This window comes from Bos taurus, chromosome 25 (genome assembly GCF_002263795.3).
Source record: "Bos taurus isolate L1 Dominette 01449 registration number 42190680 breed Hereford chromosome 25, ARS-UCD2.0, whole genome shotgun sequence".
Taxonomy (NCBI): Eukaryota; Metazoa; Chordata; class Mammalia; order Artiodactyla; family Bovidae; genus Bos; species Bos taurus.
In genome coordinates, this window is record NC_037352.1 from 36,959,299 (window position 1) to 36,971,765 (window position 12,467).

At 57.9% G+C, this 12,467-nt stretch overlaps 1 protein-coding gene across 3 annotated transcripts; it reads right to left on the minus strand.

Annotated features, from left to right (window-relative positions):
- Positions 1-113: 113 nt before the first annotated feature.
- Positions 114-12,453, minus strand: CPSF4 (cleavage and polyadenylation specific factor 4). Of its 3 annotated transcripts, none has more exons than XM_005225003.4 (8): positions 12,194-12,453; positions 9,296-9,346; positions 8,692-8,844; positions 6,848-6,943; positions 6,401-6,494; positions 5,225-5,297; positions 3,658-3,828; positions 114-1,029 (listed from the first exon to the last, which is right to left on the minus strand). In XM_005225003.4, the coding sequence occupies exons 1-8, from the start codon at positions 12,294-12,296 to the stop codon at positions 961-963; spliced, it is 810 nt and encodes a 269-aa protein (XP_005225060.1). In that variant the 5' UTR covers positions 12,297-12,453; the 3' UTR covers positions 114-960.
- Between the last annotated feature and the right edge of the window lie 14 nt (positions 12,454-12,467).

A 12,467-nucleotide genomic window follows, 5' to 3' on the forward strand; every position in this document is an offset into this window, starting at 1 on the left:
TTCCTGTCGTGAGATTACTTTCACTAAAAGGGGAAAAGGGAGCACCGTCAAAGCTTATGCAGCCGGCAGCAAGAACCTTCTTGTCATGGAGTCCTGACGTAATGAAACACAGCTTACAAAACAAGCTTTAATCAACTTCATAAAAATGGTTCCTGTAATTAAACTCAAATAGGCCCATTTGCCCTGCAGGTTGCAGGTGCCAGCTTCACATTTCCAGGCTCAGAGACAGGCCTCTCCTCTGGGCCCAAGGTGTGTGACAGTACAGATGCTTGATGGCATGGGAGGTAGGTGCACAGGTGAACTGCGTGTCTGTGGAAAGGCTGGTGGCAGCTCCAGCTTAAGGTATACCTTAAACACCGTCAGGCAGATACGGCCAGAAGAAAAAGGCCATCACACGTGACAGCCTTGGCCCTGCACCTTTCCTCAGCCACGGCCACCAGGGAGCAGGACCCGGCTGAGGTGGCAAGCACACTTGAGCTTGCCCTGAAGGGCCACCTTGTTCAAATCCCACCAACAGATACAGCCTCTGATGCAGCAGGACAGGGAGGAAGCAGGCGTGACCCAGCTGCAGCTTCAAACGGTCCACCAGCCCCCAGTGTTTAAGGAGGCCCAAGGGGAAGGGCTGCCCTCCATACACAACTGCTGTAAGCACAAGCCCTTTCCCACAGCTTCCTCCCTCCTGAGGGTGGTGTGCAGCTTTGATAGCTCGACAAACATGATGCCAACCCAAGGGGCCAGACTGGAACACGTGTCCCCCTTTTAAAAAAGACATTACAGCAAAATAGGGATACTGACAAGACGTAGCCCGTAAGAATAAACCCCAGCGTGCCTGCCTACCAGCTCCAGCCAGAGCCGCACCAGCGCTGGTGTGAAACAGTTAAACACACACTCCCAGGAATGGCCCAGGGCGGCCCCCAGCACGGGGCCCCCCAGGCTGCTCTGAGCTGGGTCCAGCTGCTGTCACTGTCCGCTGAGAAAGGCCAAGTGCCCTTTGGTACATCTGTTGGCATAGTGTCCTTTTTCACCACACTGGGAACAGCAGGGAGGGAGGGAACAAACAGAAACATCGTTTCAGATGCAGTTCTCAACTGAGGCAGCACCCACCAAGCCCCAGGCTGGGGACAGGGATGCCGAAATTCCGGGGTATACTGACTCATTCAGGTGGAAAGGGAGTTCCAGAAGGTCAAGTGGCCCAGGAACCACAGGTATAAGAAAGTACATAGCCATGGCAGCCTCTGGTGTTCGGGTTCAGAAGAAAAGCCCACAGCACCAGAGCACCCTGCCTGAGCAGGGACTGAGCCCCTCTGCACTGGCCAGTCACTTACCTCTGAGGCACAGTTCTGGGACTCCCCAGGGACAGGGAGGCGGCAACGTGGGAGAAGCCCCCAGGCTCCTCCCCCAACTCAGGGACTCACTGCGAGGACAGAGGGTGGGCTGCACCCAAAGGGCTCTCCCTCCTGCGTACTTGCCTAAGCTACCCCTGGGCCAAGTTTGCTCATGGGATCAGAGAGACGGGAAAACTGGTTAGACTTGGATCACCAGATCTGGTAGAATCTCCTCAAAAACCTAGCACTGACCCTGGCTTCCTGTCCCTGCTGATGATCCAGACCCTTCCCTAGTTTCTCTTCATTCTCGTTACTCCTCAGAGGGCAGAAGGAGATTATAAGGAAGGAAAAGGCAGCCTCAACCACTGAACAAGGGGTTGGGAGACAGGTAGGGGCACCCACCCTACACCAGCTCTCTCAGTCCTTACTTCCTCAGTCGAACTCGGGGCTTTGGCCTGTTCTATCCCCTGACCCCACAGTCCCCAGGTTCTCACGCCTGTCTGACCTGCAGGTGTACATTGTGTGCACAAGTGGCCCATATAGCCACCAGCTGGGCCTTTGGTAGACATCGTAAGCAGAGGGAGGGACTGAGTACCTCCGCTTATAGCACCTGGCATGTCTACTGGCCTCCAGGATTCCCGAGGTGGCTTTAATATCAACTGTGCCCGCGGCAGGAAGGGGTGGTTAGGTTCGTCCCCTAGCCCCGTCTTTCTACGGAAGCTGGCTCTTCAGAGGCCCTGCTGATGAGTCCTGGAGGGGCGAGGTGACAGCACAGCTGACCCAGGACGCCCAAGGCTCCTCGCTGTACTTGAGAACTGCCTGGTTGGAAGCCATCTGACAACTCCCCCCCCCCCCTCCACTCACCTGCTTCCACAGCCCCCTTTCCACATTCTCCTCACTGGTCAGGGCTCAGGCTCATAAATTTGTGAGGCCTTCCCTACACACGTGGGCACTCCTAACTTTGGTGTCTGGGCACCTGCCTTGCCCTCCCTCAGAACAGAGACCCCTCCTGGGAAGGAGCGACAGCAGAGGAGGTGCTCAGTGAGTGACGGCCATAGTGGCTCAGCCCTTCCTGAAGGCAAGTTCTGGGGACAATATAAGCATATAGTTTTTGACTCAACCCTTCTACTTGTGGGTGCTCCAGACACCAGACAAGAGCTCACCAATGTCTGTCAGGCGCAGCGCTGTTTTTAGTAGCAAAAACTATAACTACCCACAGAGAACTGATAAAATTATGCAGCCAGTGAAATACACTGGAGTAACTTATCCTGACACAGACTCAGAACGTAAGGTAAAAGGGATCAGAGGACACTCCACCCAAGGGCCCTATTTACATTAAAATCCGTCTTGTCCTTGTGTGAGTAAGTTCAGAAGAGCACGTCTCTGAGTGGAGCCCCTGTAGGCACTGCGAGTGCAGAGGGCACAGCAGACGGAGCGTGGCGGGCGAATGGCCGAGCACAGTGGCTGCCCTCAGGAAGGGCGGGGATGAAGGACAGCACCCACTGCGCCCCCACACTTCTGCGTCCTCTAGAAGTCTTCACAAGAAACCTGCACTAATTCCGTACTCCATCTGACCCCCCAGATGATCTGAAGCCTCTGTGAACCTAGTTCTGCTGGTCGTCCCTGCTCGCTCACTCGCAGGTGCTGGTTTCCTTCTATACTTCTTAGTCACCAGCTCTCTTCTAGGGAAACCTCATTGTGGGAATTCTGTGTGGGCTGGGTTGAGAATAAATATCTCGAAGCTACGTTACCAGGGGGCTGTTTTAGATTAGAAAACTCAGCCTGTGGCTTTTTGGCCCTCACCAAGGCTCAAACTCAAGGAGGAAGGGCTTGCCCACCAGTGACGACCAACTCTGAAAGGACTTTCCTCCCCCACTTTCCACCCAGAGCCAAGAGTGAGACCAGTTTTCTAGTAAGTGTTTTTTAAAAGCGCGCCCTTTCCCTGAACATCCCATTTTGCGTGTGTGTGTCCTAATCTGATTCCTCACCAGGCAGATCTAAAGCTCTGTCCCTTTCCCTCGGGGGTGCCGTGTGGGGTGTGAGGACCCCGCCTCCCCCAGAGTTCAGGGCTCACTCCGTTCCTGGGCTCTGGAAGGCTGCCATCCCTTTCTTGCGTGCGCAATCCGTTCATTCAACAGCAGATGTTTAGTTGTTAACCTGGCCTTAGTGTGTCGTGGAAGTGGCATGGTCTAGCTCACCGGAGTGGCCCCGTTTTTCTCTTCCAATTAGCAAAAACAAAGATGTCTTCGTTCTTCAACATGAGCTAACTCTCTGGGGAAGGAGGGGATGGCCGTGGCCTGTGGAAGACGCCCCCGCCGGCCCCGGGACTCACCTTGTAGCATGTGACCTGCTCCAGCGGCCGGGGTCCTCGGCTGCCCGCGCTGCTGTTTTGACTCTGCATGACCCCGATGACCTGCGGAGTTCTCTGCTGGTTGGGAGAAGAGTTCTGACTCGTTAACTGGATCAAGGAGGACGACCTTTGTAATGGCGGATTGTTACTTTGCTGGAAAGAGTTACACAACACGGTTTTACTGCGGAAAACACGTGCAGGCAGACTACCGATGGGGAGAGGAAAAAAGAGGGCGGGCCTTCTCCCGCACGACCGTGGCCGTGGCCAGCGAAGAAGGGCTTTCGCGGCGGCCCCGCTCAGGAGAGCAGGCGGGAGAGAAACGCCTGGTGACGATGGCAGGAGCCGCTGCCCGAAAACACCATGCAGACACACAGAAACGAAAAATAAAAGTGGAAACAAAACACCAGAGAGACAGGTGGCCTCCGGGGCGGCGGGGCGAGGGCATGAGCAGGCCTTACTTTTGTTTGTGAGGTTCTAGCTTCAGGTCAGGATGAACGCTTGGTTCAGCCAGCTGTTTAGAGCCTACACGGCGGGCAACAGTCACAGAAAAGAGTCGGAGGCTGACACGCTGACCTGCGGTCTAGGGGCTGAGAGGGCCCTCCGCTAGGGAGCAAGGGGGACGGGGCGCCTCGGCAGGGCCTGGACAGCATGGCCACTGCCCAACCCGGTGGGACCCTGCCTCTGGGCCCATCATCGCAGGAGCCCTGAGCTGGGAACTGGGAACGCCCAGCTCTGCTAGTTTATCCCACACCCGCGGGAGGGTGGGGGTCAGGGTGGTGAGGGTGGCCGCATCCCCTCCCAGCTGCTCGACCTCCAGCACAGATGGAGGGCCAGGCTGGGCCTGGACAGCGGGCTGAGAGTCCAACCAGGTGAGAGGTGAGGCTTCACAACCAGCGGGCAGCTCATCAGCCTGCTGAGACCCTGCCGGGGACACCCGCCCGGCCTTCCTCTGGCACCCGCCCACCGTCCGTAACCAAACCCAAAGTGCCCTTGGTTTGGGGGGCACTGCCGCAGAGTCCCATGCATTCAGGGCAGTTCCCTCTCCTTTGCTTGAGGGGAATGGCCCGCTGCGGGGTGGGAGTGGGGCCCCCTCACCTAGGAGACTGGAGCCATCTGGTCCCTCAGCCTCTGTGCCCAGCATCCCTTCCCACGGTCGGGCCCGGCCAGAGAACCAGGCAGCCTCGCTTCTGCTCCCAGGTCTGCTCCCGCCCTGCCGGGCCCCTCAGGCGAGTCCCGTTGTGGAGGGAAGGGCCTGCAGCCAGCGCAGCAGACATGGGGCGCCCAGGACGCTCCCAGGCCCGCAGGCGAGACGGGCAGAGGAGCCCAGCAGGCGTCTGGCTGCAGCAGGCCGCCCTCCACCACGAGAAGGTGCCGGCCGCTCTGTCCCCCTTGGAGCTTCTGCTGGAACGCAGGTGACTCCCCTCCGCTCCGGCCCCCGCCCCCACCCTCCTCTCGCGGTCTCCCGCCAGCTCTCAGACAGACCCTGCACTGGGGCAGGCAGTGAGTGCGCTGCCAGGCCCTGCAGCACCGCGGGCCCAGGGCACGGTACCTTCGTGGGTGGCTGCGTCTGCTGCGGCAGTGGGGGCTGCTCGGTGGTTCCCATCGGCAGTTCAAATCGAGGGCTGGTCACGAGAGGAGAAGAGGAGGTGAGAGAGGAGCCAGGCGGGCGGGGCTCCCAAGTTCTGGCCCCAGAAAAATCCCAGCTGGCCTCTCGCCGAGCCCAGGGCCAACGAGCTACCTGGACGGAGGGCGGGGGCTGGCACTCAGCTCCGCCGGGCCTCGGGACGGATCTGAGGTGTCTGGACTCAGACCCAGCTCTGCCTACACCTAGCTGTGAGCCCCGGTGAGCGGTGCTAAGAGAGAGGAAGGAAACAGGGCTGGCGGGCACAGAGGCCCTCCCGGCACATACCCTGTGCTGCAGGGACAGCGTTAGACCTCTGCCCACAGAGTCCTGGTGGACATGCCCCCCCACTCCCCTGCCCATATAGAGGAACCCCTGGGTCACCTGTAGGCTGCCGGGCTTGCATCTCAGGAGGGGGACCAAGTCAGCAGCACCAGTCACCTGCCCACCACGTGGCAGCGAGCAGGACACGGCTGCCATGTGGGTGTCAGCAGTGTGGATGGAGGCAGCAAGGGGTGGGGGTGGGCTGACACTACTCTGGGTCCCAGTGCCGCCACCCACAACCACCCAAAGTGACAGATGGGCACTGAGGCCCAGGGGAGGGGCACTGGGCCCTGCTGGCAGGAGGACTGGGCTCTAGAGGCCACAGACCTGCCTCAGACCAAGCGCCCCCACCCGTCCCCACCTGCCCCTGGCCAGTGGCGGGGCTCGGAACCTCCGTGTTCCCATGTGTGAAATGGGGACATTCTTTCACACGAGGGTTTGTGAACCCCTGTCCAGGGAAGCCTGAGCTCAGTGTCTTCATGCAGGAGGCCCTGCTGGAAACTGAAGTTCCCTTCCTTGAGGGCACAGGTTCTTGGCTTGAGGTCATGTGTGTCTGAGTTTTTCTGGAGTACAGGGACCGGAGTTTTTATCTGAGGCCAAGATGGACTGTGACCCAGTAACGGTCAAACCTTGGTTTAGGCAGAGCCACGTCTGGGCTCAGAAGCAGCAGTGGCCCCTCCCCGCCTTCCACCCCTCCCCAGACCCATTGATGACACTGCCCAGTGATCAAAGCCCAAGTGGGCCCAGGAGAGACACGGGAGCACAGGGCCTGGTACTCACTGCATGAATTTACACGAGGGCCCCTCCGGGCAGAATCCCACGAGGTAATTGACACAGATGACCCTCCGCGTGTGCCGGTGCCTGCACAGGGGGCCTGCAGAGCCGAGCACAGGGCCACTCAGACCATCCTCTGACTGGCAGGTCAGAGCCCTGCCCACACCACCGCCCGGGGGTCAGAGTGCAAAAACAGGGCTTCAGATGCTGGCTCGGCCTCATGTTCAGCAGGGCTGGCGTGCAGGACACACAGCCTCTCAAACACTAGTCTCCTGGTCAGAAATCCAGGTGAGGATGCGTTCCAGGGGCGCCTGGCCTGGGGAGGGACTTGAGGGTGTGACAAAGCCTCACCAGCTCCCAAATGCCTAACACGATGTTTGTAGGAGGGGCAGGATGTGGGCAGAGGCGGGGAGGACAGGCCTCTGGCCGGGGGCCCCGCCACCCCACACCTACCGTGCTTGCAGAAGCCGCGGTCGTACCATGGGCAGTCCTTGATCTTGGACTCGGGGTCGATGTGCAGGAAGGGGCACTCCTTGTTGCTGCACTCCCCTGCGGGGACCAGACAGGCATCCACCTGGGGGAGCTGGACCCAGACCCACCCCTGATTCTCCGGAGGCCCGGGCCGCAGGACAGCAGGGAGGGCCGGGGGTTCCGGTGCCCTGTCCCGGCCCAGCAAGCCCTGAGACCCAGGGCAGTGGGTCTCGGAGCCTCAGTCTCCTGGCCTGTACCTGGGCTGGGATGGTCCTTCCCCCACAGTCTGTGCTGCCTCAAGGGTCACAGACACTGACAGAGACGGGCACAGGACACACCTCATCAAACTCGTCAAACAGCTCCTGGCTCCACCCCTCACCCAGAGGAGGTGTCCTGGGCATTGTGGGGGGGTCCAGATGTGCAAACGCACCAGCTGAGACCAGCAGGAAATTACCGGTCTGCTTTGATGCGCTCTTCATGTTGGGACAGGAAGAAGGTCTGAGGACTGCCTCTCAGGACAACAATAGGGAAGGTTTGGGAACTCACAGCTGGGGCCCTCTGGTTGCCGTTTAGTCTCTCAGTCATGTCCGACTCTCTGTGACCCCGTGGACTGTAGCCTGCCAGGCTCCTCTGTCCATGGGATTTCCCAGGCAAGAATTCTGGAGTGGGTTGCCATTTCCTTCTCCAAGGGATCTTCCCCCCGCCAGGAATCAAACCAGCTTATATTGCCTCTACAAAAAAAGCTACAACTATCATTAACAAGCCAGCAGGCATACCTGTCGGGCTGCTAAAAGAATTAAGTCGCTTCAGACAACAGTGCACAGCAGGCTTCCAGCCCCCTGCCTGAGGCCAGCAGTTCTGGGGCCAGAGCCCAGCCTCGTCCTGACCAACAGGGCTTCTTCCTGGGCAGCCTTGCCCAGGGTAGAACCGGGAGTCTAGTTCCGTCAGGGAGCATGCCAGCTCCACCAGGCCCTAAGCCGGCCCTACCACCCTGGCTTCTCCACACAGCTCACTCAGCTCAGCGGAGGCCACTGTCCCTTGAGCAGAGACGGAGGCAATCTCTGTTTCTCATGAAAAGAGGAGGACCTCCTGCCACCAGAAGACAGCGCCCCCCACCGGCTATTCTTAAAGAGTATTTTCAGGAGATCAGTCCTGAGTGTTCATTGGAAGGACTGATGTTGAAACCGAAACTCTAACACTTTGGCCACCTGATGCTAAGAGCTGACTCATTGGAAAAGACCCTGATGCTGGGAAACATTGAAGGTGGGAGGAGAAAGGAGACGACAGAGGTTGAGATGATTGGATGGCATCACTGGCTCAATGGACATGAGTTTGGGTAAACTCTGGGAGTTGGTGATGGACAGGGAGGCCTGGCGTGCTGCAGTCCACGGGGTTGCAAAGAGTCAGACACGACTGAGCTGAACTGAGGACAGACCAGCTCCTACCTGGGATCACACTTCTACAGAGAAGGCCTCTAGTCACCACTCCGGCAGCAACGGCTGACTAAGGGAGAAGGTTCACTGGTGCAGAAACAAGGCCCCCAGCCAGCTGCCCTGGTCCTGTGCCCACCATGAGACCCGGATCTGCCTTAACCTCCCAAAGTACCCGCGAGTGCTCAGAAAACGGAAGCACTACAGAGACGCGGGGGTCATGAGAGAATCACCCTAAGTTCCCACAACTGAAGGGCCCACTGAGGTCGGCAGGCGCCACGGGCGCCGGAGCAACGGCTCACACCCTGACTCTTGTGCTTGTGGAGCCTCAGGGGGGCTCCCCAGCCCACCCCCACCCCGGGGGAGCCGGGCTGGCGGGCCGGCCCCGCGCCTCACCGAACTTGGAGTAGAAGTAGCACTCGGGCATCTTGGTCATGTCGTACTCGTGCAGGAACTCGCACTGGTCCCCCTTCTTGCACAGCCCCCGCAGCCAGTGTTTGCACACCACCGTCTTCTCACCACTGATGTGGCGGAACGGGCACATGCCCCCTGCCGGGGAAGACGGGCGTGAAGACCCGGTGCGCCCGCGGGCCGCGTGTCCTGGAACATGGCAGCTGCCCTGGCAGAAGGCAGTGTGATTTCAGGCTGCACATGAGCACACGCTTCAGGTTTTAATAGTTGTGGATTTTATTGTAACTGGGAAAATCTAAAATATCCAATCGAGGTATCACAGATATTTCTGTAAGACAGAAACTTAAGAAGCCTAAGGGAGGTGGGGAGAAGGGGGGGCATTTTTCTTAATTTAAAGAAGAGTTCTGGTGATATGAAGACATGTCAACATTTGTAGGAGCAGTAAAGACTGGGGATGGGGAAACACACCTAGGGACACTGTGAGTCTGCCGAAAGCAGGGCAAACCAGGGATCCGAGAGCCTGTGGTCTGCCCAGGGACAGGGTGGTGGAGGACACCTCAGTGGGATATGGGGAGTCTGGGTCTCTTACCTTTGCCACAGGCAGCTTTCAAAAAGAATTCGCAGACAGCAGCCCCTGACTCTGGACAAAGAATGAGAAGTGTCAAACAGGGCGAGGTGTGACATCTGAACACGGGGGTGGGGACCCTTCTGGCCTTTAACCCACAGAGGAGTCAAAGTACAGGAAACAGAAACCCGGTCGAGCAAGGAGAAAAGCTCCCCACTGTAACACCCAGGACCTCCTATAAGCAAGATGCTTTCCAGGAGTCAGAAGTGGATGGGAGAAGGAAGGACGGAGCACAAGGTCACAGAGATTAATTACTCCCTGCCCAGACCTTCCAGAGGGCTGATTCAGGGGCTCTTTAACCTGAGGGCAGAGGGATGGAATGATCTCCTAGGAAGAACAAGCCAATGGGGACTCTCAGGAAGAACCTGCCCAAGAGAAGAGGTGGGTGCCTCGGAGACGCTATTCTGGAGGGAAGAGCGTCACTGAAGATACCAGAGCAGGACTGCTTTTGGTGTGCAACGTCAACATGGAATAATTAAAGGAGCACGGACTTCCGCTCCCACAGATGCAGTGGGTTCAGGTGAGGGGAGCAGGAAAATAAAAGCTGAGCACTGAGAAGCCAGTGGGGTCCAGGGCTGTCCCAAGGAGCCCGAGATTTCACCTGCCACGGCCACCAGAACAAACCGTCTGTGGCGTCTCAGTTTTCTCTATCAGCGGGCATTTCAGGAAACCCACCGACACTATCTCTAAAGACCACTTGCACGCCTCTGCTTGCTAACTTGCAAGAGACTCGTTGGCTTCTTGGAAGCAGGCAGATTTTGCTAGGACAGATTTAAGGTTACAGTAGTAGGAGTCACAGGGGTGTCATTTGTTTGCATTTCAAGAAAGTCTGAGAAGTCTTATCAATACATTAGAAAAGTACCACTTAAGAGTATTGCTGGGCCTTCATCCTTTACAGAGGTTAAGTTTGTTTCATTCCTTAAAGTCCACTGTCCTGGGGGTCAGGTTTTAGGCAGACAGCATAAAGGAGTTTGCCTTCAGGACAGAACTGATATGCCTACTCCACATCAGATGGGAATGGGGACTTCCCTGGTGGTCCAGTGGTTAAGAATCCACCACCTTGCAATACGGGGACAAAGGTTCGATCCCTGGTCAGGAAACTAAGATCCCACATGCCCCAGAGCAACTAGGCCCGTGCTCTGGAGCGTGAGAGCTGCAATGAGGATTCTGCTTGCCACAACTAGACCCGACACAGCTACATAATATTTAAAAAAAAAAAAAAAGACAGAATGAGGTGTAGGGATGAGAGAGGAAGGGCCGTGGCCTCCCTGGACTCTAACACACTGACCGTGAAGCTGGGCAGGCGGTGTGAGTGCCGAGGGCGCTTCCCCAGTCGGAGGCAGTACCTATGGCCAGGTGTGTCCTGGACCCTCTCTAAGAACAGGTTTGTTCTCACCTCTGCACCTGCCCTCACACAGAGTCAAGTATCTGCTTCCAAGCTGGAGTGGGGCGGGAGGGAAAGAGCTGCCCTGCATGGAGGAGGATGGCCTCCAGCTAGTGCCATCGGCCCAGGAAAAGGCCACATGTGTGAGTGAATGTACAAGTAGGAAGCGATCACGTGCGTGGACAAGTATGTTTAAGAGTATCTGAATGTGAGCAGCAGTTTATAAGCCATGTATAGTGGAGACAGTGTAAAGTAAGGCTGTTTGGATTATGTCTCTGGGGTGTGAGCATTATCTCACATGGAAGCGTGGCCTCTTGAGGGGAATGAGGCTGCAAGCAGACTCAAGCAGCCCAGGGACAGGCGGAAGAACGGGGCCCTGAAGCCCATGTCCTCTGGCAGTTACAGGAGACAGCCCGGGAACTGCAGATGGAAAGATCAAGAGCCCTGGTGAGCTCACCTGCTCCATCTGGAGCTCAGTGGTCTTTGGCAAGTCCTTTCCCCAACCCCAGGCCTCAGCTGGCCCATCTGTGGCTTGAATTCAATGATCTTTAAGAGCCCTCTGAGATGTAATGTTATAGCATTAGATTTCAAGTACGTCTGGAAAGGAGAATGGAAACTGCTCCTTTCTCTTAAAGTGCTAGACCTCTCAAGGAATTCCCTGGTGGTCCAGTGATTAGGACTCCCCGCTTTCACTGCCACGGCCAGGGCTCAATCCCTGGTGGGGGACCAAGATCCTAGCAAGCCCGGTGGAGTGACCAAAGTAAATAAATAAAAGTCAAGTGCTAGACATCCCACCTGAGTTGGGGGGTGGGGCAGGGAAAGCCAGGAGTCACCGTGTGATGGGGGAGACTGAAGTGAAGGGAACTTAAGTAGCTGCCTGGGTGGATGAAAGACCCAAAGGTGGGGTCCAGAAAAACACTGAGGGATGGGTTCCCAGGAGCGCGAGTCCTAAGAGAAAAATGGACCTGAGTCTTCTCAAGGTAGTTACGGGAGACAGCCCGGGAACTGCAGAAGGAAAGAGTCTCTGTAGGGGGTCTCCTACAGAGACGGGGAGGTGGGTCCTTCCCGCAGCAAGACTCCTCCAACGGCCCAGTTTTGACGAAAGCAAGAAGACGGCGCTCAAAGTGGAGCTGGAGGTGGGGAAACGGGCTATCTTAGTACGTCTCTGTAGCTGGGGAGTGTGTGCCAGTGGGGGCAGGATTTCCAACCCAGGATACCCGCCTTCTTTCAAGAGTTATTCTAACTGCCTGACGTCGCCCTGCCTTTCTGAAGCCTGCGTTAGAAAAGCCCCCGGGAACGGGGGCTCCCTTGTCAAAATAACGACGGGAGGGTTGTCCCAAGATCGGGGGGAAAAGGAGTCCCAGGACAGAGGGGGAGGAGCTCCCCGGCGGAGGGAGAAGGCGTCCGGGAACCAGTGGGGGAGGTCCCGGAGCTGAGTGGGTCGCGCCCTCGCCCGCCCGCCCCGACCCCGCGCTCACTGTCCATGCCGGGGAAGGGCAGCGGCTGCGCCCCGAGCTGCTGCTCCACGGCGATCTCCAAGTCAAACTTGATGTGGTCCACGCTGGCGATGATTTCCTGCATGGTGGCGGCGACGGCCACACCGGCCCGGCTCCCGCTCAGGTCCCCGGCCGCCCTCACACTTCTACCCGCCGCCGGCTCAGCCGCACACGGCGCCCCGCAGCCTCGCCTCGCCTCGCAGCCGCTGCCGCCGCTGTCGCCGCCGCCGCCGCCCGAAGGATGCCGGGAGCTCCC